This window comes from Grus americana, chromosome 1 (assembly GCF_028858705.1).
Source record: "Grus americana isolate bGruAme1 chromosome 1, bGruAme1.mat, whole genome shotgun sequence".
NCBI lineage: Eukaryota > Metazoa > Chordata > Aves > Gruiformes > Gruidae > Grus > Grus americana.
In genome coordinates this window covers 173,467,078-173,494,952 of record NC_072852.1, presented here as the reverse complement: position 1 = coordinate 173,494,952, position 27,875 = coordinate 173,467,078, and the positions used below count along the sequence as shown (strand labels likewise).

General features: G+C 39.0%; 1 protein-coding gene across 5 annotated transcripts in view; it reads left to right on the top strand.

Moving 5' to 3' along the window:
* Positions 1 to 27,875, top strand: part of LMO7 (LIM domain 7) — a 134,985-nt gene that overhangs the window by 97,362 nt on the left and 9,748 nt on the right. For 2 of the 5 annotated variants that reach the window (XM_054815892.1, XM_054815852.1), the window contains 15 exons: positions 708 to 825; positions 2,041 to 2,183; positions 3,485 to 3,926; positions 4,703 to 5,029; positions 7,947 to 8,061; positions 14,066 to 14,227; positions 15,696 to 15,799; positions 16,474 to 16,534; positions 17,588 to 17,644; positions 19,790 to 19,815; positions 20,128 to 20,232; positions 22,050 to 22,142; positions 23,515 to 23,951; positions 25,742 to 25,807; positions 26,141 to 26,206. In XM_054815892.1, the coding sequence (XP_054671867.1) occupies positions 708 to 825; positions 2,041 to 2,183; positions 3,485 to 3,926; positions 4,703 to 5,029; positions 7,947 to 8,061; positions 14,066 to 14,227; positions 15,696 to 15,799; positions 16,474 to 16,534; positions 17,588 to 17,644; positions 19,790 to 19,815; positions 20,128 to 20,232; positions 22,050 to 22,142; positions 23,515 to 23,951; positions 25,742 to 25,807; positions 26,141 to 26,206 (2,322 nt within the window). Of the gene's footprint in view, positions 1 to 707; positions 826 to 2,040; positions 2,184 to 3,484; positions 3,927 to 4,702; positions 5,030 to 7,946; positions 8,062 to 14,065; positions 14,228 to 15,614; positions 15,800 to 16,473; positions 16,535 to 17,587; positions 17,645 to 19,789; positions 19,816 to 20,127; positions 20,233 to 22,049; positions 22,143 to 23,514; positions 23,952 to 25,741; positions 25,808 to 26,140; positions 26,207 to 27,875 lie in introns of all 5 variants that reach the window. The other 3 variants (XM_054815862.1, XM_054815872.1, XM_054815883.1) reach the window with 2 other exon arrangements.

Here is a 27,875-nt window from a genome sequence, read left to right as displayed (position 1 = left end):
AGAGAAAGGTGAGCTTTGAGGAATTTAGATTAAAGGGAACTAGTGAGTAGGAATTCATGGGGGAAACTTGTAGCCGTGTTGAAGAAACTAGTGAGAAGATGGCTGTGTTAGCCATCCTGACTTGGATGGAAAGCGTCAGGGAGGCTTGGGGAGGAATAACGTAGGCTAGCGGGGCCCATGACATGCACGAACTGAGCATTTAGCAGTGAATGACTCCTGTCTTTTAGAAACGTGCATCAATAACTGACTTGATTTTATGATTAGCCTAAGGAAGGAAAGAATGGGAGGTGATTCTGGGACTGTTACTGGAGAGAAGAAGTGAAAGGATGGGAATTTAGACTCAAGGAGGGGGGATGCCTTTTAGGTCAAAGAAAGGAGCAAGGTTAATAAAGAGAGTGGCAAGTTTAAACAGAGGTAGCAGTTGGGTACGAGGAGCTCAGTGTGAGTGATCAGTGTGGAGCTGCTACAGAGCTGCTTATTCCCTTAACCTGATTTTATTTGCTCAAATATGCAACTACTGACTTGAGTGCTGGCGCTAGAGCTCGTCCCAGCCTTGTTCGTTCAGCTGCCCGTTTGTTTCCTGCTCTATTTGAAATAACACTCAAGAGTGCTCAGTTGTACTAATACAAATCTCTCTCTCTCGAAGGTTTCACTTGCATAAATGATGGCTAAGATGTGATAAAGCAGAGTACTCTCTTTCTTTCTAGGAGCAAATCTTTGAACGATGTCAGCGCAGAGGAGCTGCAGTCATTGCGCAAAATCCGTTATGAAGAGCTACAAAGGATAAAAGAACAGTTACAAGAACAAGATCTAAAGTGGCAAGAAGCAAGTATTCCTTTTCATGCCTCCTCACGTGTCCCACTGAAGGGCTGGGTGCCACCTACCTTCAGTGTCCCTAGAAAACAGGCTTTGGCATGTGTGCAGTAATTTATGGGGCTGTCTTCCAAAACGATCCGTCTCATGCAACTGCTGGTGGTTTTGGTGGTGTCTGTCTAATGCAGAACTGAAATTATTTTAAGTATCATCATAAGTATCTTGATTAATGCTTCAGGATGAGACTTGTATGTATTGTAATAAAGCTTTCAGGCTTGATTACTGTGGGCATAAAGAAAAGTTAGGACACAGTTTCATGTGTTATCTGAAATTTGTGAATACTTTTTTTAATGAAAAGATTGGAATGTCTGAGTATTTTATCCTTTGGGAGAAGGGAGGGAAATAATATTTCCTTGTGCAAATTCTTGAGGCTCCTATCTCCCAGTAATTCTGTTTTAAATCCAACTTGTAAACTGATGTGGTAGCTTTGCACAGCGTCATAAGATTATCTGAAGACGTTTTTGGCTTTTATTAAAATCTCTGCTTGACAATGATTACCAACAAGAAGCTGAAATTAAGAACAGAGCACTGAGCAAGAAGTTCATAGTTGTTTGTTTAGTGTATCTCAGCCATCTCAGTTCTAATATTCAGTACTTCTCTTAACTCAGCTCTGGTATTTCATGGAGAATATTGCCAGTTCATATTGTGGTTTTACAGAAATGAAGAAACTATAGAAGTATATGTTTTCAATTTAGAATGTAAGGCGTGTTTATTCTCAGGCTAATGTATCAGTTTAATGTAGCAGTGATTTGGGAAAAAAAAAAAAAAAAACCACAGCAGTATCCCAAACTCCAAAGCCTACAACAAAGAAATACAGATGGCATTTCCATTAGTTTTCAACTATGTGTCATTGGGTGAAGTATTCTAGAATAAAATTGAAAATGTTAAAGGTGGGTAAAAAAAGGGTGAAACATATACTTTTCCACTTGTAGTCCAGTAATTACAATTGTTAACTTTAACAGGCAGTGAGCCTGTAACCCTAACTGAAATATAAGAACCCCTTTATCATTTAGAGGGAAGGTGCGTGAAAATGTGGCAGCAGACGTGCAAAAGCGATGCAGATGTGCAAATAAAACCAGAGCATTAGGTAGCATGTGATGGGATGCCTCTGTAGATTTATGAGGTCTTGAGAAAATCTGATTGTGTACGTTCATGTTATTCTTACAGGATCTAGCAAAATGGAAGAATCGTAGAAAGAGCTTCACTTCGGAATTGCAAAAGAAAAAGGAAGAGAGAGAAGAAATAGAAAGGAGAGCATCTGAGGTGTCTGAAAGGAGTACCAAGTCACTGAAAGAAATGCAGCAGGAGAGGTAATGACCCTAATGGGAGTATTAGGTTGAAGAACTTAAATCTGAGCATTTTTATTCCCTTGAATTCTTGAGCAGCTTTTACTGGCAAGTTGCAATTGATTCTGCAGAGATCTCAACAATTTTGGTTGCAAATTATAGTGTAGAAATCTAGGCAATTGAAGGGCAGAATATGGTCTGCTAATGCATTGTTTTCACAGAATGTTAAACAGTTCTGCTCTATAAATGATGTTTTACTCTTCTATCCATAAATAAGTGTATTGAGAAGTCAGTATTTGCATCCACTTTAGAGAGGTTAAAACAATAGCGTTGAACTGGATAATTGCCTTTTTTTATTCTTGGATCAGCTTAACTATTTCTCTTTGCTCTACCACTGCATTTGCTGTGCCACTGTGGATAAATACAGGCAGAATTTTAATGTATATCACAGAGCTGTAAACTTCTACTTGATTTCCCCTCTATCCGCAGTTGTTCATCTGGGTGTTTACAGAATAAGATTCTCTCCAAAGAGTAAAAAGTGGTAAACTGAGTAGCACAGTACCATTTCTACTGGTGACAGTAATTTATTTTTTTTTAAATATGTGTATGACTGAGATGAAGGGAATATGTATGTTGCATGTTTTCATAAAAGAAATTTAAATAGGTCTTAAGACAGAATGTTTTGAATTTCTGTATTTTTATTACTTATTTGTGAGGATAAAAAAAAATCTTTTAAATAAAAATATGGATGCTAATTGTATTGAATGTCCAGTATCATCAGAATCTTAAAAATGACGTCATAAAGATTATCTCTGTGGTGGTCGTTCCCTTATAACAAAGAAGCGAATAGCAGAAAAAAAAAATAATCTGAACTTCAGGACACCACCAACTTATTTTGTTATTTAAAGTTCAGTATAGCATTTTCATAGAGCAGAGGCGTCAGCAGAGCTACACAGTTCAGGCGGTGTTGTGGGGACTACCTTCTTCCCATTCTTTCCTCAGTAAAATCTGAATTTCTGAGGATATGTAACTTGAATAGCTATAACATTTTCTTGGCAAAAAGATTTCTTTCATGGTGGCAACCTGATAATGTGACAGTAGTATGTCTGAGTGCTATGGGAGTGTTGAAATGGGGAGGAGGGGGAAGAAGGTAGATAAAAAAATATATTAAAATACTAGTATTTTTAAATGGTGCCATTCATTTTCATTTACTGTAGATATGTTTCTCAGTTTATGCTCTGCCTTGAACATTCAGTAGTCGCAAGAGTTAGGCCCCGCCTGGTTGCCAGGTCACTTGGGTATTTTAACACATTTTGTCCCCATAGGGAGGACAGAGATCGAGACTCCTACAGGCAGCAAAAGCATGAACGCAGGTGGACGTACTCACTGAATGACGACGTGTTTAGTGAAGAAAAAGCACCTTCCACGCAGTCAGCAGCTAAAGATTACCTTTTGGAAGAAGATACCTCCTACAGCAGTAAGGACAGCAAAAGTGCGTATGCCGCACAACCGCGCAAGGAGAACCTGCCGGAGAGCTCGGCCGCTGGTGAAGCTCCCGCTCCACCAAAGAGCCTGGCAGAGGAGCACAGCTCGGCTCTTTTGTCTACCCGCTACTCGGTGAATGCTCAAACTGGGTCAGCTCAGGTTTCAGCTCCTCTCCCGAGAAGTTACCAGAAAACTGATACCTCTAGGTTAACGTCTGTGGTTACACCAAGACCTTTTGGTGTCCACTCAAGAGGAATCTCGTCACTTCCACGGTCGTTCACGGTAAAATTCCGCTTTGTTCCCAAAGTTTGTAAATGTTGGGGTCTTGGATAGTTGTGGGGGGAACAGTAGGGTTTTAACATTCTTTGTTTTTTTAAAAAAAGGTCTGCTGTTTGATGAAGGCTGTGTTAATCGAGCAGGCAATTCTGTCATGGCTTTGGATGTTTACTTGTGTTTCTGTAGTTACAGACAGTCCTGGAAATAAGGCTGATAAAAAGATTATGCTACCAAATATATTTATTACTTGTAGTAAGTCTCCTTAGTGTTCCTTGTCAAAAAAACCCTGCCTTTGTCAGATCTAATTGTCTGAAGCTAAGTTAACATAATTGTTAAAGACAATTTTTTCAGGTGATACAAGTTTCCTCTGCTCTGCTGACTTTGTTGAAATAGAAATTTTATGCTAGCCTAAAATTTGCCTGCTCTGAAACACAGAAGTTTATTCTCCCCCTCTGCCCAATTACTACATTGATTTTCATAGCTTTCTCCTAAATCCCTATTTGTCCCAATTTAAAAAATGGTAAGAATGCAAATGATGATAAGCAGATGATTTTAACAAGTTTATTCTTCTATTCTACTATTAGTCTGTTCTAAACTATTTATTCTGCAAGCACTTCAAGAGAAAAAAATATGTTGCACTTCTTTGAAGTGAGTAATTAGTAATGAGTACAGTAACCAGAATTTGCATGAAAGGGAGAGGTTTTTTGTTAAATATTTAGATTGCTGAAAGATTAGGGATTTTTTTTTAAATCACATATTTACCAAACTCATTTTTGTCCTAGATGGATGATACCCAGAAATACAACGGAGAAGTAGAAAAAGCTAGAAGAACTCAAACTTTGTTCACTAGCAGTTCGTTTTCACAACCAGACTCTGCACACCCTCTCTCCGCTAGTGCGTTCAGAAGCAGAGGTGAGGAGGAGGAGGAGGAAAAAGAAGGTGTTCAGTCAACACCTCCTCCTAGTTTGACATTACCTGTAAAATCCCAAGACCAAGATGCTGGAAGCAGTATTGTTAAACCGGAATATTGCTCTCCTCCTGATTCTCTTTCACTTGCATCTTCTGCAGAAAATGTGAGTCTGCCAGAGCCTGAGGATTCAAAATCCCAGGTAAGTGTGGAAAAAATGTGATTACTTAGTGTAACTGAATGCTACAGCAGAGTAAAAGACAAAATAAATAAAATTACATCTAATGCAAGTATTTTTGGTAGTAAGAAAACAGCTCAGATATCTACTATTTCCTTTAATTTGGGGGAAAGAGAATATTCGGAAAGAAAATAATTGGGGGTTTTGCTACATTTTCCCTACACTTTATATGTCCTGTGCTTAATTTTATTTCTCATTGTAATTCAAAATAGTTATTCCAAACATTGTTTGATGCTTGCAAAGTTTTTGTTGTTCTCCAAATTAGCACATTGTGAGCACAATCAAGTATGTCAGTTAGATGAATGATCTGAGCTGCTGTAGCATTCATTTGCACTTTTAAACTGGTGGTGGAAAATAAAGATCAGCTTTTCAGAGGTCAGCCTTAAACATTAGTATCCTTTTTTCCATCTGCTGTGGCTTGAGCCCCCACCCTTTTTTTTAAATAGTTATATACTTGAAATTAATCTAATTAAGTTCACATTAATGAATTTTAAAGCAAATCACCATGTCTGTGTGTATGAGCTTATCCAGGAGTTGGGTCTTTCAGTGGTTTTTTTGGCATATGTATCTTCAAGTGCCGTTTCCTCCAAAAGATCACGTTTCGCATGTAAAAAATTACCAGCAATAACTTTAATTGTCGATACCTTTCTGTAATATGTAATGATATGGTTCATACCCCTTGACAGTTTAGAGATGAATTTTTTGCATTCCTGATGCTGCTGTAAAAGTTAATTGTGCCGGTTGCTTGGGTGAGGATCATAAGACCTTGGAGGATGATTGATGAAATCACTTCCCACACCAGCTTTGTACAAATTCAGTCACTTTGAACCATTCTTCTTCCTAATCACTTGTGGAAAAGGAACACATTTCAGTTTAATACTCCTGATACCCCTTGGCCATTGCAATGAAATGATCGTAATTTTTTGAAACTGTGATTGTTGTATAAGGAAAGAGATCATGATTATTTTTTTTTCGGTGTTGTAGCAAAAAACAGGCAGAAGAATTGCTGTTCTAATCAGCAATAACATAGATTAGATATGGGATCTTTATATCACTTTAAGCAAGCCGAACAAGAATAAAATGTACCAGGCCTATTTTTTTTTCTCTGTCATTAGTCACAAGATTATAAATTGTCCTTCCTGCAAATGAGTAATGTGGGGGTTTTTAAATAAATATAAAAAAAAAAACCTTGTATTGTGTCTCAAACAAGCTATAACTTAAGGAATGCAAGTCTCATTTGACACATTTGTAAATCATTGCCAGAGTTGAGATTGATATAGTTCACTAGTCATTAGGGCAATAACACCAGGTTTGTAGAGTACTAAGTGTTTTGGCAACGACCTGTCCAAACGATGAAGTTCAATGTACAAAGTCGCATTACTCCTGTGAGAGAGAAGAGGTAGGTTTGAAGAAGAGCCGGGTTGGGATGGTGGAAATAAAAATAACAGCAGTAATTCAGGAAAACAATCAAACTCAAAAGCTTAATACATGCTCTAGCCCAGTGTGCTAACCTGAATTAGTAGATTCACTTTTAATGTACTGTTACTCACCTAAGGACTTGGATTGCATGGGAGCATTTGCAAGCTAGTAGCTGTGCTTGGAATACAGGACTTAATTTCTACCCTGGGCTGTAATGGGGAGTGTTTTGCCAGGAACATTCCTGTAACACGAGGCGAAACCTCAGGATGTTGCCTTGCAATGTTGCTGTCTTCTGCACCCAGCACTTGGGTACTACTAAAGCCTCTTCTGGCTGCGTCCTGCTCCGAGTCTGGCTAACTACATCTCCTTACAGTGCTCCCTGCAGCTGCCTGTCACATCCTACTAGCATAGGAGCTTTGGGGAACTGGCTTAGGTACCTAGACTTCTAAATATTTGAAGTTAAGGAAAATAAATCCCACCCTTCAGGAAAGCTGATTCACCAGGCAATTAAAATGTAGGTGTGCTTTTAGTACACCAAATTTAGTACATGTGTGGGAGTCTCCTCCATGCACACGTTGCTGGAATATATCTATTTTAACAGTGATAAAGTCTAAAATATTTTTTTTCCTTTTATAACAATATCAGATCCACGATAATGAAGTGAATAGCATGCATTTGGGTATTTTACTTGTTTTTTGATGAGTTCACATTAAAATGTTAATGTATGCAAGACATGTTCATAATATATTGTGGGATTGAAAGCAGGTGTTCCAAAATGTTTTCCCAATCAAATATTTCTGTAGTTTAAAATGCTAATGTTGGGTTTTCTTTCTGATTTTGAAAGCATCTTGAAAGTCCACTGGAATGGAAGAACTGGATTCTAGATAATTCTGGGATTAGTTTTATTATCTAAGACCTCCATTACAAAATCCATAGCAAGCTAGTAGCATTTCACAGAAAATTAAAAAGTTTGTTCACCCAAGTAAACCTAATTGCAGCATTAAGCCTAAAGGAAACTGATGATGCCTACTGTAGGATGTGCAAGGAAAAAGACAAGTTGAATGTTATCTGGCTGTTTCACATCCCTATTTGACTGATGCTCTGTCAGGAGGCAGTGCGTTCCACAAATTCATAATACCATCCGTGAAGACCCACTTAAGGTTTTAGTTTCTTCAAATTTCTACATTTTGTTGCATCCTGTTAGGAAACATTTAAAATAAGAGAAATGCACAGGTAAATACATGTGTAGAGAAAATATCAATTTAAACTGAAAACATACCTGTTTGAATAAAAACCATGTTAGTTACTTAACTGACTTCAATGCTGTTTCCTTTGTCTATGATGCTAATAATAGATGATTAAAGTGCGTATTGTGAGCAGCCTCACTTATTTAGAGGATAAACTTTCCCTCATTTAGATTCCTGTGATACCAGATACTGTAGTGTCATGTTTTATTTTTCAGGAACAGTACAGTGAAATGAGAATCAGTATAAACCAGAGACCTGGCCACAGTCGCAGCTTTGGGTTTACAACAAATTGGAGCTCTTCAGGGGCCTTTGTACAGACAGTTGAAGAAGGTAAATGTGTATTAACTGTACGAATTTTCGTTCTTATATTTGGTTTGCAGAGGCTTCTAAATTAAGGTATTTGCTGTTAAGAATGTTGCAAATATTTTAAAAAATCAGGTAGAGAATTGAAAAATCAGTATTTAGTTTGCTAATATATTTCTGTTAATCCTCATCTCTTGAAAACAAGTTGAATTCAGAAATGCTGAAAAGCATTCTCCTAATCAAGGACATTTCTATAACCATGGAAAAGGCATAAACGTGATTACTCAAATGTTCACCAAGCCCCTTACAGAACAGTAGTAAGGAGCACATACAAATTTTTAATATCCAGATTCTCCCTTTCAGCTAAGTTTAAAAGATTTCACTTTGTATGGTTTGTAAACACATGCAGAGGAAACTTAGTTAGGAGTCCGTATTTTTATTTCAATTTTACCTTTCTCAAGTCATGTTGAATTTTGGAGACAGTTAATGGAGGCGCACAATCCCAAGCACAACTACAGGCTGGGAGAGGAATGGATTGAAAGCAGCCTTGAGGAGAAGGACTTGGGGGTATTGATTGATGAGAAGCTCAACATGAGCCGGCAGTGTGCGCTTGCAGCCCAGAAAGCCAACCGTGTCCTGGGCTGCATCAGAAGAGGCGTGACCAGCAGGTCAAGGGCAGTGATCCTGCCCCTCTACTCCGCTCTTGTGAGACCCCACCTGGAGTACTGCATCCAGCTCTGGGGGCCCCAGTACAGGAGAGACATGGAGCTGTTGGAGCGAGTCCAGAGGAGGACCACGAAGCTGATCAGAGGGCTGGAGCACCTCTCCTGTGAGGACAGGCTGAGAGAGTTGGGGTTGTTCAGCCTGGAGAAGAGAAGGCTCCGGGGAGATGTAATTGTGGCTTTCCAGTACCTGAAGGGGCCCACAGGAAAGCTGGAGAGGGACTGTTTATCAGGGAGTGTAGTGACAGGACAAGGGGTAATGGGTTTAAGCTGAAGGAGGGTCGATTTAGATTAGATGTTAGGAAGAAATTCTTCACTATGAGTTTCTTCACTATGAAGAATTAAATAATTAAGAATAATTAAAAAACCCACACCAAAACACAACAAAAACCCAAGCAAATCACATGTAGTGCTTGTTTTCTGAACAGTGATTTTTCCTGTTGCCAGTAATACTTGAAGAATATTTAATTGTGCCCTTTCTTCCAGCTAACACAAGATCATCCTGAGAAAGGAGAAATAACTGGAAACTTCTCATTTAGTTAGCCCTTCATTATACGTTCCAGAGAGGAAAAAAAAATACTATTTAACAACACTTACTGAGCAGCTTTGATTTTTTTTTTCCTTTTTCTTCATTTCAAAGACAATTTTTAGACCTTTTTTCATTATAGCTGAGTACTTCTTATAATCAGATGGTAACTGTTATTTTTCATGCAAAGCGAATATTAACTTTCCATTTGCTTTCCCTGCTGCTAGGCTTCTGATTTAATTTTGTTACTTGGAGGCAGAGGACTGTCTCTTTGCACTGCCAGCTGTAAATGAGAAACCTGAGGGTAGTGAATGTTCCTGCTGGTCATTCACAAAGGTCCACGTGGGCTCTATCCCCCACTCTATAGGCAAGGAGAAGGAGATGAAGGCCTTGTGGTTCTTATCTTGGTTGTGCTTTATTACTGTTCTCACAAAAAGGGCCAAAGTATAAAGATTGAATGGAGAATGGACTACATCTTGGTATTCTTGTTTATAGCCTGTGTTTAATGTGTTTTTTTTTTTTCAACAACTAACTGGCTTGTGTTGTATCCTTATTCAATAGCTGTAGCTTCCTTTAAATGAATGAAGGATGAGGGAAGCAGATGGCCCTTTGTAAAAGTAAGATGTGCTTTCAGCTAGGCACTTCTGAATGTTGTGTTTCATATTTTTAGGGATAAGTCATAGGATAATTCAGGTTGGAAGGGATGTTAGAAGATCACTCAGAGCAAACCCCTGCTCAAAAAAGTGGCAAGACTGAATTCAGACCAGGTTGCCTAGGGCCTTACCCAGGTGTGTTTGAAACCCTCCAAGGATGGAAACTGTACCTCTCTGGGCAATGCATAGTTATCCTTTCAGAGGAAATTTTCCCCGTATATCCAGTGAGACCATCTCAGTTTATAACCACTGTGCTGTGTTCTCCTGCTGAGAATTTCATTAAAGAGCAGGCTTTCCCTTCTCAGTGACCTTCCTGTAGGTACTGGGGTTACGGGTACTGCCGTTAGGTCCCCCCTGCAGCCTCTCTCCTCCAGGCTGAACAAGCCCATGTCCCTCAGCCTCTGCTCATGGGGAAGTTCTCCAGCCCTGACCATCCCAGTGGCCTCCTGTGAAGCTTGCCTCAGTTTGATATCTCTCTTAAAGTGGGACACTGAAACTGGACACGGTATTGTCGATGTGGCATAACAAGCTCTGAGTGAATGAAATAGTCACTTCTGTCCATCTGCTGGTCATGCTGGTGTTCCTAAAACCCCACCACTGCCAGGGTTCCTCCAGCCCATCAATCCCCAGCCTGTACCATCACTGGGGTTAGTCCATCCCAGGAGCAGGGCTCTGCATTTGTCCTTGTTGAATGTCAGGTTTGTGCTCTGAACAGCAGCCCTGCCCTCCAGCATATCAGCCATCCTCTCCCTCTTGGTGTGGTTTGCAAACTTGATGAGGGTGTGTTTCACCACTTCCTCCTGGTTATCAATGAACATATTAGAGAGGACAGGTCCTGGGATACATCCCTGGGGAGCTCCACTTGTAACCAGCCTCCACGCTGAATATGAACCAGTAACCACTACCCATTGAGCCTGACAGCCCAGCCAGTTTTTCACCCATCTGGTCGTTCTGCCCTGTGAACAATACAGTCCCAACTTTGATAACAGGATACTGTGGAAGATCATGTCAAAAGCCTTATTAAAGATGAAGTGGATGTCGTCTACTACTTTCCTGTCATCCACAGATTTACTCGTTTCATCAATGAAGACCACCAGGTTGATCAAGTGTGATTTAGGCTTGACAAATCCATACCAACTGTTCCCAGTCACCTTTTTCATGAGCCCATAAGTAACTTCCAGGAAGATTTTCTCTTGATTCTCTTGACATACTTATCATCCTAAGTAGCTATATGATTTTCTTCAGGTGATAACCTGCATTTATCTTTTTATTACTTATAAAAGACTCTGTAAAAAATTGTTAGGAAAACTACTTGGCAAGCAAAATTAACTGCTTATAACTGTTCTCAAAAAGCTTAATAAGAGTTAAGCTTGTAACACATTTCAGTGAGGCCCATTTACTACATATAAAAGAAGACAGTGCTTATTTTTTACAGGAATTTTCAACCTTTATGCTAAAAATTAGGTAAACAGAAAGCCTTAAAATCATGTAACCTAGACATTGTTCTGCCAGCTTCCCCACTGCCATATAATCTTTATTGTTTCAGTCCTTTCCCTTTCATCCACCCTATTTGCAATCATTTTTTGGGATGGTGTTGGTGTGGGAGTGCACGTCTGCAATCAAACACTTGCAGGCATGTAGGACAAAGTAAATTTGACCCACTTCCTTCAAGTTTTAATTGTTTGGTACGACTGAGCTAGTATTTATCTGTTGTAATAACAACAGATGGAGATACGTTAGAGATAACTAAGTACACATGGAAAATGAGTGAATTTGATTGGTTTTATTTTCATTGGGGGGTAGTTAGAAAAATCTTTTCCCTTCGGGGAAATTTATGAAAACCAGCAATACTTGTTTTATGTAATGTAAACTCAATTCTCTATGTAGAGAGGATATATAGGTATAAAGAAATTATCAGTAAATACTATATTCTTGGAGGCACTGGACAGAGGAAGGCAATTGGCACCATACAACTTTTGGCACCTGAGTTGCCAGCTAGTCTCTGCAGACTTCTCTGGAGGTGAATCAGAGCAGAAGCCCAATATAAGCACCCTGGTTTGCACTCTTGAGAAGCCCTTTTATCCACAGGCTGTAGAGGCAGTAGAGGGAGAGCAGCTGGCAGAGTTATGAGCCACAAATTGAGCGGTGTAAGTTGTCCTGGCTGTGTTAGATCGACATGTGTAATCTAGAGACTGCTGCTATTCATTCAAGTCTGTATGGGTGGGGTTTGGTCTGGATATGTCTTTCTGGTGATATTATAGGAGGAACTGTGCAATCTTGAATTCCCTTCCTTTCCTAAAACTGAGCTGAGGTATATTGTTCTTGCCTCGGAGCTGGGTCTCATCCCTGTCAAATTATTTGAACAAATTGAACACCACCTTTTTTGGTTCCTAGAGCTTGTTCTGTCACAACATAAAAGAAGGAAATTATCAGTTCTGATGACTGTCCTTGAGCTTGAAGTATTCCCTGTACCATGAGCATGAAGTTCAGTCTACATGCGGTCAGACTGTATGGTTCTAAAGATCTTGGATTTTGAAATCAGACACAATTCCAAATGTTATATGATGTTGTTGAAAATAGTAACTGAAGTGGTAGTATCTTCACTAGTATCCTTAATAGTACCTTCCATTAATAATTTGAAAACCCATTAATTCTTTAAGGACATCCTGTCTCTAAGGTGATGCATGTTTTTTCCCATTTATCTATCTGCCCATGTTTTCTTCCTCCAAATGAAAACTCCACCTTTTCCTCTATAATATTGCTTAAAAGTAATCGGTGTGTTTTGAAAATTTTACTGGTAATGGAGTTTTTAGTCCATAATTTAAGAAGACTGCAGAAAAATAGAATATAGAGCTATACTCTTCTAACATAGTATTGGCTTTTTAGTGAACTATGGTGGATCACTGTTTGATGTGCTATTAGGAAGCATAGCATTTCTTAATTTCTTAACTTCCTTAGGTGCTGGGATATTAAAAGCTATCTGATTCCTTAGTGAATGATCCAGATTTATAACAGCATTTTACTAGTGAGTCAGAAGACAGTCAGGATGAAACACATGGTGTCTAAATTCGTCTGTCATGCTTGTCCACATTTGTTTCTGGTAATGTAATATAGCATTGGTTTTGGTATATTTTAAATAAGATGTGTAGATTTCACTACTTATTTTGGAAAATGCTTCCATTGTGTAATTCAAATTTGGTTTACTTCATTAACATGAGGATTTATTGTGCAATCTTTAACTATGTTTTCACTTAAATTTTCCATTTTCTATTCTGCTAAGGGAGTAATTGTTAATGGAAGAACCATTCAGATGTAATTCATAAAATCTTACTTAGGGAAGTCTGAGTTTCTCAGCTCATCCATTTTCTGAATTAAATAGAAAAAAGTTTATTAACTGGTCCTGTATGTTCTCTGTCCTTAGGCTGGTGACATCACCTGCCAATGCATAGTAGATGAAAAAGAGTATAAAGTGCAGCCTGTCTTGCAAAGTATCAGTAGAATTCAAAGTCTTAACAGACAAAATAAATAGAATCCAGAGAAGTCTAATGGGGCAACACCCAGCAATATCTTGAGTCGAATTACCAGTCAGTTCAGACCTAACAAACTATTTTAACAAAGCAATAAAGCAGCATGCTCTTGTCAGTAGAGCCCAGAAAATGTAAGTATGAATATAAGAAAGCCAGCTTCTACTGGAATTAACAAAGTGGAGGCTGGTTTTTTGGGGGGCAAATAAGAGGATTACCCAAACATTGGCCGAAATTCAGCTAATCATTGGCTACAGACACTGTAGTGCTGCCTCTCTCACTATCCCAGATTATAAAGGTGAGTTAGTGAAGGCAAGAGTGGGCCCACAGGTTGTTTATTACATGAGCTAGCCAGAATGTGAACACTTACAAGTCCAAAAGACTGATGTTCTTTGTTGTTTTCATAAGTTTCAAATTGAAACACTACTTTAATACAGAGTTTACTGACCTTATATTATGGTGTAGCTGATTTTTTGAAGACTTTCTGAATATCCACCAATAAGCATTTCTTTGAATGATTGATTTATTCTTCCCCCTCATCACAACTATGGTAAAAAGATAATTGTGAATGGAGACGTAATTTTATTTTTCTTCCATTTTCTGCAGGTAGCCCTGCAGCACTTTGTCAGCTGCGTGTAGATGATGAGATCATTGCTGTCAATGGGACAAAGGTTTCACATATGGACTATAGTCAGTGGGAAGAAGCCATCAGCAGAGCACTAGAAACTGGAAACCTTCTCATGGATGTCAGACGATATGGAAAGAACGGTGAGTTGTTTCATCAGGTAGATACAGTATGCTCTGTAAGGCAAATAAGCTTTGTCTCTGCTGTACCTGACAGCTGAGAGTCCTTATTACCCTTACAGTAGTAATACGTATCTAAGCTAAGTAGTTTGGTAGCGTGTCTGTTGCATTTTAACACAACTTGGCTTTTTTTTAACTACTCGTGCACTAGAAATGTCTTGACAAGCAAGTCTACAAAGCATTGAACTACTGACCTTTCTCTTGCGCTCTTGCCTGTTTCTGAGAGGATGCACAGGTAAAAGAGTGTGCAACCGCCACACAAGGGAATATAGCATTTACTTTCCTGCCATACCACAAAAACGAAGAGGGGCTGGTTTCTAGAGGATAGTAGTTTTTAGAGCCTCTCTTCCTCAATCAGCAGCTGTCTGTCTTCACAGAAGGAGGATCTTGTGTTCCTTTCTTCAGGGAGTGTTTCAGGTGGCATATGAGCTTGTGGGTGATTTAACACCTCTGTGCTGTGATTTTGGCCATTGACCCAAATATTGTGGTGCTGTAATCTCTCCAGAATGGTACTACCCATTATGGCTAGTGAGGGTTTCCATCCTGACTGAAGGCCTTGTAGCATTTCTAGACTTGCCACGGGTTTAATCAGGATACCCTTTCAAAATCCTGAAAGAGTTTCCGGAGCTGGAAGTGTGACCAATGACTTATTTCACAGTATAAATACCAAACATGCTTTTAGTGGGAAGCTAGGTAGAATAAGTTACCAGCAAGTGGGGGAAAAAGAATAGTGGGGTGGGGAAGAAAAAAATCACAACTTCTATGGGGCTTAGCACAAATGAAGAGTGAAATTAGTAGAGAAGAACTCATTGAAAAATTTTAGGTAGTGGGAGGGAAGAAAGGATGGAGACTGAGAGAAGATTATAAGTTGTCTTTGTCTCATCAGTTTTGCTAGTTTAGTTTAGACTGCTTTTTTTTTTTTTTTAATCCCTCTGTGCTTCCTGACGAGCACAGACATGAAAATGACACTTCCCTGGATAGTGTATGAGTCAAATTGTACCTTGTGTGAGTAAAGTTGGAAGAATTTTCTCAATCCTGACTAATGCTAATTAAATAATTTCCAATGAATACTAATTGGTCTGTAACGTTGAGCTGCTGTAGTCCATATTTGCAAAACACCTAGTAAACTTTTACCTGGCTTATGACTAACACTTGCATTTTTGGGGAAGGCGGTCTGCTCATAAAAGCCCTTTTTCCTGTCTTCACAAATTCCACCTGATTTGTGTGTCTCCCTCTTCTGTTATATTTGGGTTTTTTGTGTGTGTTATTTTAATGTGTTTTCACTAATTCTTGTTCTGTTCTTTGACATTACTGTCTACATTAATTTCTTGATCCTCCACATACCAAAAAGATTGGGGCAAAGACCAGCCTTCCCTGCCACATGTAAGGCATAAAATCCTCAATCTCACCAGTATGGCTACCAACATTATAGGTACATCTGAAAATAAATGGATTGATGCAACTTCTGGAGAACATGTTTCAAATGTTTCCACCATATCAACAAAAAGAGATTTCGCCAGCAGCCTTCAAAGTTCTGTGAGTATGTTTGTGAAGGGTTGTGGGATTTGAGGGGAGGAAGAAGGTAAAAATATAGTATCTTGATAGGGGGAGGATGGAGAAAAGAGCTTGGAAATGTTATTTTTACTTGTATTGCTTAAAGAGCATACAGGATACTACAAATATGGAGACGTAGCTATGCACATATTAAGGTAAATAAGATATTTTAAAGACTTGCTACTGTCCATTCATGAGTGGACACTGCTAAGTGATAAGTATTAAAATATGCGCAGACTATGTTTTAACTGAAATGTATAGAGTGCTTATTCTTCAGAAAATATTTTTACCTCCATTATTAGCATAAATGAAAGTTGCAGCACAAAGAACAAGTGTATACATACTTTGAAATTACTTGCAAATAACACCTTGCCTGCCAAGGAGCTGAAATAGGAAGATCTCGGCTTGCGGCATTTTCTTGCAAGCTAATGGTTTTTATTTCAGCCAGCAACTCACAGCTGGTTATTGATCCCCTCAAATGTCTGCAGTCATTTTATCATATAATACGCTCAGGAAGTTTTAGGTAGCTTTTTATCTTTCTCCAGAAAGTGTTCTGAAGTGTTTCATGATACACAGTTCCTGTCAGGGGAGGTGTGTAATTGGATAAACTTCCACAAATCCAATGAGCTTAGGCCCTTTATTTTTTATTTTTTCAGGATACAGAAACAAAATTGATAAATGGAATGCAAGGAGATCTTGGCTCTAATGAACAAAGAGGTAAACCACTGTCGCTTTTCATCCGCTAATTGTGTGGGTTTGCAACAAGCGCAGACACTAAACCTGTAATCATCGCAAGCTTTATACAGCGGGCAAAGAGAGACCTTAATGAACTGAAAGCTAGACAGGTATCACAGAGATCTTGTTGCATCCAAACTGGGTGTAGTTTGCTTCCACGACGTGCTAGGCAGTTGAAGAACTGACAACAAAGCAGTGACAACCTCGCCCCCGTCTTTGCATTAGTGGTTGTAAATTTACTGTGTGGTAGGGGTGAAAGAGGGAGGAGGCACACGATTTGTTGTAGTTGCTACGGCATTGTGTGGAGACTGAGTCAGTATGAGTATCGATTTATTTCACTGCCCAGGAAGAATGTAAAGACCATTTAACTTCCACCCCCCACATCCCTATTTCAGTGGTGAGGTTTTGGGTGTAGTGGTTGTTTTACTATTATTATTTTACTTTTATTCCTGGTGAATGATATTAGCGATTCTGGTATGAATAGTAATTGCTTACAATGCTATGAACAATTGTAGCCTTACTTGATGACAGTGAGAGAAACCAGGTGTATGTACTTCCTAATGGAATGATAATCCTTAGATGGGAACTTTGTATTTCATTTTATCTTGAATGCGCATGGCAATTTATTTATAAAAGAGTTCCCCAAGAGTTCAGTTGCCCTCTGGAGATGCCTTTCTGATGACCTTAAATTCTGATTAGGCTCCTCAGTCCAACTTGGCATTTCAGTTGAGGAGGCTGAAATTAGACAGGGAGAATCTGAGTCCAAGTATGACACTTGTACTGTTGTTATAGTTGGACGTTGTTAGTGATAAAATGAAATACTAATCAGTATATGATGTAACCTACTAAAAACTGTATTTGTTGTTATGAAAGATTAGATTTCCTTTGCATTTCAGGGGCTTTTTATTTTTCTGAAGTGATGTTGCTGTGGATCAGAGGTCTAACAGAAGTTTCTTATCCAGTGGTGATAGTCATTTAAAAACAAAAAGACAGCACCTCATTGACTTGTTTGTATTGTTTGTATTTTTCAAATAGCATCTGAACCTATTTCTTTGAAAAACTTAAAAAGACGCTCACAATTTTTTGAACAAGGTAAACCAAAGAGCTAACATTTCATGTACTTCCATGAAATCGTTCCTGCTGCACACTCTTCCTAACGAGTCTGGTGCTGGGTACTGTACCTCTTCAGCATTGTTTGTGGCAGTTATGATGAAGCAACGTAATTGATTTCCCTTCTTTCCCCAGGGTCATCAGGTTATTCTTACAATTCATGGGTCTACCTTTGTGGTAATGGGTCTTTGTGTGTTCTCTTCTATCTGTAGCTGTTTAAATCTCTTCTATGTTGTTCATACTTTTTTTTTTTTTTCCACTGGGTAGGAGTAAGAAGGATAGCACACTCTGTTCAGGTTTGCTACTACCTACAAAACAAGAATAATGTTGAATATTCCAGCAGAGGCTTAGTGCGGATCTCAGAGCTGTTGATCAAATACTTAACTTTGGATTTGAGTTTATCTTGAGTTGCAGCTCTGTGCTTTCATCTAAATTGGTGGAAAACGGCAGCTGCTGGCTCTCCACTATGTGGTGATGTTGCAAGATCCCAAGAAGACTGATATAAATTTTGAATTGAATATGCTAGCTTTCAAAGGCCAAAACCAAGACACTCAATTTTAGTTTTGTAGGTTGCTTTTTGGTGTTTTGCATGTCACAACTTGCATACTTCCACTAATGTTGTATGTCTAATACTGCCTTCGGACTATGTATGCCTTGCTGTTTTGCTGTAGCCTGAAAGAGTGAAATTCTGGCCCACTGGAAGTCCAGTGTGAATATTGCCAATGATTCTAGTGGAGCCAGGACTCTGCCTTCAGTGGTGATGGCTTCTGTTTTTTTCCAGAAGTGATATGTGAAGTGCCACAGCCTAAGTCTGTGTTTGTGGTTCTGTTTGCTTTTAAGTATTTCTGCTGCATTGTATCTGCAATATGGGGGTATTTTGTTGTCGGTTGTTTTTAGTTTTTGGGGGTTTTGTTTTGTTTTTTTTAAGGCTGGCTATGAAGTTTGGTTCTCATTTTAATAAATTTTATAGCAATATTTGAAGTGTTTCACTTGTGCTTCAGAGGGAGGAGAAGGGCATAGTTCTAGAGTGTACTCTCAGTACAGTTTCGTTCATTTTAAACTTTTGACACTTCAGCATTACAATGATATGAGAGATGCTTCTTCCTAGACCTGTACAGGCCAGCATAAGCTTACAAGGGTGAGAGGAAAGGGGAGCAAAGACAGGTGCTGCCTGTGCCTCCCTTTAGCATCTCCTGGTGCAATTGCAGGAGATCAAGTCTGTTTGTCCTATTGTCGCTGCGGCTGTTGCGATCTGATTACAGAGACAAAATTGTGCATATATAGATTGAACAGTAGTCTGTGACTCATTAGATGTTTTTTGTATCCTAAATTTGACCTTTTCTCCACTTCATGTGGTCATACTTCAGAAAACTGTTAGGACATCTGGCTTTTCTGCATTTTGTTAACTGAAATTTGGACAGCTAAGTGTCAAGTACGCTAGCAACAAACAAAAATAAAGATGATGCTTGGGAAAGGATTATACTTAAACTTGTGGATTTTTCTGCATTTTCTAAACTTTTAATTTATTAGTGTAATATATGTCTCTTTTTAATAATCATCTTGGCGCAAGCTAAGACCAAGCATGATAGCCATCAAATAGCATAAGGTTTGTGATGAATGGTGACGAGCTCACCAAATTCAAGTGTGCTTTTGGGAGTAGGTAGAGAGAACAGTTGTAAAGGGAAAACATATCATATTGTGGTAGAGAAGTTGCCTGTGGATGCGTATTGCTCTTAATTCATGTCAAGGGCAGTAGGTGAGTGGCTGCTCTACCCTGGAGCAGCATTCTGGGTATCGGTCATGCTAAAGAGCTGGGTTTCACAGTAATAATAGGAGAGGTGTAGTGAAGAACCTCTGTATTGCCACAGTGGGAAATGTACTGCTAATTCAAGCAATTGCTGATGGCACTTGTAAGCATGTAAAGCTTTTAAATAATTGCGCGCATTAGTTGAAAGCACCTAATGAATTCTGACCTCAAGTAAGTTCAGTAGGGCAAAATGCAAGCATGGCTTACTAAGGAAGCGAAAATTAGTCTGAAACTCAGTCTTCCCACATTTACACAAGTCTTGCAGTAGTGAGTATGTGTGATTCTAATGATTTCTGGTTTTTGCCTTCCAAATCTTACAGGAGGCCCAGAGCCTGCAATGCCTGATGTAAGTACTATTTACAAACTACCAATTAGTTGTATAATCCTGGTCTTTTCAAAAAGCCCACTGTTTTCTATTGTTCTTCATCCTGCTTTGAAATTGTGATCAAATCTGAGAGTAGCGACTAAGACTTTCTGATGTGCAATGGAATGATTGCTTTCTGTTCCTTTGAAGAAAAAATTAATCTAGGTCCTTGTCACTATAAAGCTGCGGTGTTTGTAATGGCTTTTATTTCTCACTTTAAAAAATATTCTTTAAAACGTAGAGTGTTGATAACATGGAAGCAGATAATATTATTTCATTTCTGTGCTATATTAGCTCCCAGTCCCATCCATTAGTGCTCCTAGTCGTCGGGTTTGGGATCAAGAGGAAGAACGAAAACGACAGGAAAAATGGCAAAAGGAGCAGGACCGTTTATTACAGGTATAATTAATCTTCATATTCATAGGCTGGCAATCCCTTGGGTGCAGCAACTGTTAGGGAAGAAAAGTAACACATGACTTCGGCAATTCTTCTTACTGATGGTGTAAGAGGACTTTCAGATACATTTCTTGGGCTGCAGTTACACACACTAGCAATTATTCTGCAAAAAGAGGACAACTCCTTAGTGAGCTTCGTGAAATCAAACCCAGACTGTGTATTCATTACAGCCAGAAGTGTTCAATCATCACAAGGCTGGTGTGCTCCTACTGGCAACAGAATTTAGAGGATAAGCAAAGACCTAAGCGGCAGTAGTCTTCACTTTTGAATGAGTTTTATTTTTTCCCCTTAAGAAAATTGTCTCTAGAGTGAGTTAGTGAGTTTCACCTTCAATTAGTGATACTGCTTCATATTCAGAGGTGAAGAGAAAGCAGCCAATGCCATAGACTCCTGCTAGCATCCTGTCGTTTAGCAATCGGCTAATCAGTTGGAATCGATCTGGTTCCCAGGACCACTGTGCGTCAGGAAGCTGAACCTGCTAACGCAAAGCCACCTTGATAACCAGTTGCTAGAGATGGAGGGAAGTGTTGCAGAGGGAAGCGGCAGTGATTGTCAACTTAGGATAGCACAAAAAACCAAGCACACATCTCTGCAAAGACCTCAGCTCAATGAAGCATAAGTCCATTTAACCATATTCATCGAGACACATCTCTGCAAATTAAATTAAAGTTCGTTATCTAAAGTCTGTTGGCTAGGAGAGACGCCAGTGAATATCATTTAATCTGCACAATCCCTCCAAATAAGTTTGGTGCATTCAGCAGAAAACTCTGATATCAAAGTACAGCGTAGCAACTGTGTTGCTTTTTGGATATTTTAGCTTTTGTCATTCCTTTTAGCTTACAAACTCTTCAAGGCGAGAGCTGTGCCTTCTTAAACATATTTGTGGTCTCTGTTATGGTTTGGGTGCTGCATTTGATGCCTGAAGAGATGGCTTTAAAGAATGTAAACCTTGGCTCCCCTTTCTTGAGAGCAGTCTCAGCCCTCTGCCATCACTTTCCTTTTCTTTGCTTCTCCTTTTTTAGTCCTGAAGTAGTAAATTTGGCCAGAGTAATAACGTTCTTTCTCTTCCTCGTGATCCTAGTAATGAATTTTCAAATAACAGAAAAGCAGCGAAATCTTTCTCTGCTTATTTCCAACGTCTTAGAGGGAATATTTTTGCCATCCTTAAATATGTTGCTTTTCCCAAGATGTAAGTGGTGACTGACAAAACCATCAAAATACTTATTGTGTACCTTGAGTAATGCTTTGGGACATAATCTTGATTTCATACCAAATCCAGTCATAGGACAAATTTGGAGGTCTAGAAGTTGTTTTTTGTTTAGATAACATTTCAAAAGACTAAGTGTTCTTGCTCAAACCAAATTACTGCCTCGTATTTCACTTTATGTTTACCATATTAATGTGCCCGCTTCCAAGTTAGAATCACTCCATCTTTCAAGAAATACCTTAGATAGCTGATTTTTGTTCAAACGGGAACTAAACTGTAAGATAGGGAATATAACAGAAGTGAGGTCAGTTGTTATGAGACTTAGCGTGTAATAAGCCTGGATTCTCTGAAATCAATTGCAGAAATCCTTTGGATTGTATTTGAGCTGGGATTTCATTTGTTCACGGCAGACCTAATGTCCTAGTGGAGCTCAAGCATGTTTTTACCGCACTGGTCTGTTAAAAAATACATTAAATACCAGTAGTACATTTTAATGCAAATACAAATTACTATGTTTCTTATTTGAGTGTTTAACTTCAATCTAACTTAACAGGAGAAATACAAACGGGAGCAAGAAAAACTGAGGGAAGAATGGCTACGAGCTAAGCAAGAAGCAGAAAAGGAGAGCTCCAAGTATTTTGATGAGGTAGGCTATGAAGATGGCTTCACCTTTGACTGTTTGATGATGGCTTTTTTTCCCTTGTAGTAGATGCATGCAAGCGGGCAAATAATTTATTTTGCTATGCCACTTATCTTTTCATTTTGGAAAATAAATTGTTGTCTGTGACCTGATGTAAAGAGGTTACAAAAATGGGAAGGAAAGAGTAAGTGGGATGTTTTGAGAGCTGTTGAATTTGACTATTTTCCGTATGGATCGGTTAGGTAACTACCAGCAGAAATACCTTGGCAAAAAGTTACAGCATGTATTAATTATTGTGTCCAGAATGAAATGGTCACTCTTGCTGTATATTTACCTCCTGATGCTACTTGTTGGAATTCTGCTTCAATACTTTATCATGAGGCATGTTCATAAGTGCCTGGCTTATTACTGGCAACCAGTTCATCCTATCTCTGATAAATTTACATATCAAATCGACTTCAGATTTGCTGTTGTATGTTTCAAAACAGCGAATGCATGTAGTTTCTGTCGATGCTGACTTTTGTGGCTGTTGCTTACAGGAAGATGAACAGTGTGGGAGGTGTCAGATATCTCTTCTTTATTGCTATACGAGTGCTGCTTCACACATCCTCACTAGATCAGTTGTGTTTATAGAGTCACGAATAAGTAGACTGTAATTTAAGGCTTAGGACTTCAATAAGAAAGCTCTTTGAGCTATGAGAGGACTTTGCTGTACAAGAATGTAAACCATTTCATATTTTTTCTGTCAGTAGAGGTTTGGATGGACCCGTAAACAGTATTTGTTCTCTGCAACTAAAGCATCTTTTGCCCATTGAAAGACCTTTTCTCATATTTGAGAGAAGAGTCATAGACTGGTAGGTCTGAGACTTGGCTTTCAAGTGGTAGGAGAATGGAGGAGGGTTGGGGGTTTCCTCCACATGAGGATTCATGTGAAATTCATTGGTGTGATATACACTTGGAGTGTACACCTTTGTATAAACACTCTTAGATAGGTCTTAAGTTTCTAAGTCGAAACAGTAGGGAGAAATGCTGGGTATCATGGAAGGGTTTGTTTTCCATGGGTATTTCAATGGGGATGGGATGGCTTGAAATGTAAGTGATACTTTAGAAAGCAGAATGTTTCACATAGTTGTGGCGACGCTGCCCGTGGCGCTCACTAAGGCTGTTGTGTGGAATGAAGCTCTTACATTAGCAGAATGTGCTAGCAGGCATTCAAAACATGAAACCAAAGTGCGCCCTGGGTCTTGCATTGAAAGTGTTCAGGATGCTTTTTACCCAGTCTTCTCTCATGGAATAAATGAACTTTTCTGAGTGAGTAACCTGTTTAAAAAATCTGCTCCTCTCCCAAAATCATGATTTTTTTTTTCCTTTGCTACAGGAGCAGATTGTTCTAACCTTAAACACAGCGTCTGTCAGTGCACGGGCTCCATCTGTGTCCAGCTGGAGAGCAAGCCCTGAAGTGAATACTCCGGAGGAGCCAGAAGGAGATGGAGGAAATGAGCTGGCGGTGCGCTTGCTGAGTGAGGAAGAAGAAAGGAGGAGGATCCAGGAGGAACGGAGGATCCAGGAAGAAGCAGCCTTGCATTTTGAGCAAGAAAGGGAGCTTGAGAGACGACGTAAAGAGAGGGAGCAGCAATATGCAGAGGAGCAGAGGCGGCAGGCAGAGATGGAGGAGCAGAGGCGGCAGGCAGAGATGGAGGAGCAGAGGCGGCAGGCAGAGATGGAGGAGCAGAGGCGGCAGGCAGAGATGGAGGAGCAGAGGCGGCAGGCTGAAAGGCAGAGGGAGGTGTCAGTGGAGACTCCTCAGTACCAAAGGTGTGCGCTTGTGATGGGGTGTACTCTCTCTTCCATCTGAATTAAAAATTCAAATACATTACTAAAGGGAGCGTGTGTATCCTGAATACGTAAGTGTATTCATGTAAGACTCGTGCTATAGATTAATCAGTGCAAGATAGCACGGGACAGCCTTTCTTTCTAAAGGTAGAAGGATCAGGCATAAGACACAGTCTTTCCCCATGAATCAAGTGCTCTATGAACCCACTTCAGTTCATTTTTTAAATAGGAAGTGTAAATACAGTAATTACAGCCAAATCAAAGATGACCTGAAGCACTTAGTGTGAAGATTGTGTAAGAACCCTGCCTAAGCCTGTAAATTGAGAGCCAGTGGCTCAACATACAGGGCTTTCAGAAGAAATACCAAGTTAACTCTTTTCCAACAAATGCGTGACTGATTTTTCCAGACTCCTCTCTCATTTTAGCTCAACAGGGCAACAATAAAGTTTAGTTGTAGTACTGGGTTAATTTGGATGAGGGATATCATAGTATATGAGTGAACAGATACTGGCTTAGATATCATAGCCTGTTAGAAATACCCACTGTGGATATATTTATTCTAGAGCATGAAAAAGTTTCTTTCATTACCTTCTTCAGCAGCTTGGTTTTTGTTTAGGGTTTTGGTTTTCTTTTTAAACAAAAACAACCAAAAAAACCCCCAACAACCCCAATTATTAGTTTACAAGTTCACATTCTTGCCCAGAAGTTTTCAGACTACTATTACAGGCATTGTGGGAGATTAATCTGTGTGAAACAGATTAAACCAGTAACTTTTCATTATTTCTTGTGCATTTAACTTACTGCCTTGTGTATGACTAGGTTTGCTGTTTCTCTTGAGGATTTTCCCCTGTTCTTGTATATGTAATAAGAGATGACTGAAGATAACACACAGTATCAAATTAAGTCTTAGGAGAAGAAAATATGATTATAAAATTGCATATATTTACCGGGGAGACTGAGAGTCCTAGAGTTACTTTAGCTCATTGTAAATGACTGCTGCTTGAGATCCCTGCTGAGCAAAGCAGAGGCACAGTTGTTACAACAGCTAAACAGGTTCTTCTTGGCAGCTGAGCCATGGTATCTACAGTTTTAGCTTGCCCCAATTGCAAGATAATAGGACTTTGTGCGGCAACTTATTAAGCTGCTGTAACATCTGCATATCTAAATCCTTGATATATGCTTTAGTCTCGGGGGGATTTCATTGCTTCTGAGGTTGCTGACAAAGGATGAGTTTTGCCAAACAAGGATGGCTTTGCTTAATAGTGAAGGAGCAAGTTTAGTGAAATTGGGATTTAAAATATCCGATGTTCAATGTTTGCTTTACGATGATATCCAGAGATATGACTTGAAATCTGAAATGTTATATAAACGTCTGTGAAGGAATGCTACTTGCTGCAGAGCAGTGAGGTTGGGGACAGGCAGCTCAAGAGTTGTGTCTGCGGAAGACAGTCAGTGTTTCACTATGGGTTACAAACTGCATCTATATGGTTTTCTAGAATATACATGTAACTTTTAGAGAACTGCTGTATTTGGACAAAGCTTACCTCCTGGCTTTGAAACAGATGAGAGAATCACTGTCATATACTGATACTTGTCATTTATGCAGCATCTTAAAAAGTCTTCAGGGTTTTTTTCCCATGTATTTTTGTGTTTCTAACACACACATCTGAACTTTCTGAATTTTCTGTATGTATACTCACTGTTTGCTCAATTTCTAGATAATTTTTTTTTTGTTTAACATGTATTTTCTTTTTTCTGTATTTTGCTTCTAGACATTATGAACGCTATGAAGTATCTAAAACAATAGAAGATCGAGCTGGCCATCCTCTCATTGACAGGTAATAAGAAATTGAATCGATAGGTAGGTTGAAACATCTTCAACAATAAGTATTAACCATTTTGGCATGCTCGCGTTTGGATTCCTTGTCACTTACAAAAATGTAATTTCAGGCAGTTTTGCTGACATCCTTTCTTTTTGTGCTGCCTTTTGTTAGTTGTGTTTCTGACTAATAAAATTAAGCCTCCTTAGAACTTTAACTGTTTGGGGTTTGTTTTTTTCTTCCTTTTTTTCCCTTAAGGATCAGGTTTGAATATTTTTAGTAGGAAATATTTATGTCTATGTAGGTCTTTTTCTGTATATGAACATAATGTATCTTTTTCTTTTTTAATAGGCATTATGAGCGTTACGAAGTTTCTAAAACCATCGAGGAGCAACCTGGTCAGTCATTTGCTGACAGGTATGTGTGATACTGCATCTCAGCATAGATCGTAACATCACCGTTTCAGTTAGAGTCTTGAATTGAAACTTCCAATAAACTTTAGCCATGGCTATACTTTGTATGGCTGCTGTGTTTTGCAGTTTTTATGGCACGTTTTCATATTGAGAAAACAAGCGGCGAAACCTTTGGCAAATTATATGCTGTACTGTAAACAATAGTTAGTCAGTCAGCAGGATTTTACTGGGAGAAGCAGAACTATAAGGAAGTAAATATGTGGGTGGTACTAGACTTATCTGACTGGAAAACAATTTCAGATAATATTGTAGTTGTGTCATAACGTGCTACAAACTAAGGTGCAGTCATCCCAATCAGGATTGTGAAACTTTGAGTAAACAGGGAGGGAAATGAGAGGCAGCAGCAGCGTATTTATCAGAAAGATAGTAGATGTGCCGCCTGTAAAGTTATGTTCTCTCACCTTGGTTATCTTCTGTTTTGTTTTGCTTGGTGGCTTGTTTGGGGGTTTTATTGCTGTTTTTGTTTTGGTTTTATTTCAATAGAATATATTAGCCACTGCAGATTTGGGCTTTTTGAATAGATAGCTTTTTCTTTTCCCTTTTAATTACTGCGCTATGGTCAAAAAATGCTGAAGTAACCTAAATCCAGAACACTTGTATCAAGCCTTTGTCTTAGATGGCATCCCACAGTAGTTCTGAAATATCACCTCTGCTGCATATTTAGTCAGTTCTTGTAGTTTTTTGTGGGTTGTTTTTTTTTTTTTAATATTAAGTGGAACCCCAAAACTTACAGGGTACAGCTAATGGATCTGTTACCTAGAAGATCTAAATCTAACTTCAGAAGGTGCCAGTAGTTTCATCTTGGATATATGTGAGGAGGACACTCAGGTGCTGAAAGCATCCCAGGAAAGGCTGACCTGCTCTTTGGAGCTCCTCTTCACTACAAGCAGCTGTGAAATTGTTGCGTCTTCTCAAACAGATAATGAAATAGGTCCGCACTGTAGGACAGATAAACAGACCTTGTGGGAGCAAGAAATGTGGCGCAGTTTATGTATCATTTATCTATAGACAAAGGACAAGACTCCCTCAAAACGCTGTTATGCAGCCAATACCGTACGTGTGAACGCGTTGCTGTAGTAGCTTTGAGTTGTGACCCAGCAAAGGATTTCTGTTCTTTTTTCTGAAGTATTTTAACCTAAGAAACTGTCTGTATTACTTGAGACTAAAAATACAGCACAGAGGTGTTGCTGAAGCTCCTGCTCTGTACTATCAGAAAACCAGCTTTTTGCCATTTGTTTTCCTGTATATTGAATGACATTTCTTGGCTAAAACTCATTAAAAAATTATGCTGCTGGCTATAATCAGTGAATAATAAATTTCCCAAGAACAATCTGCATGCAGTGTTTGAGGAGGTGCTTGGCTTATGGTCTAATAATGGTGCTGAAGTATGATTTAAGTTTCTCATGAAGTTAAATAATTTATAGACCTGCTTTGAAAGTTATCACTACTTTGTCTGACTGTAGTCTTCACAAAGCTTCCACAGGGAAGGACTTTGGTTTTTACATGTTTTTTTTGAAGCAAATACAATGATCAGTTCCTTATACCTGAAGCACTGGGAACTTTCAATGCACAACTTTAATTTTTAATCAGTGATTACCTATTGATATCTAACT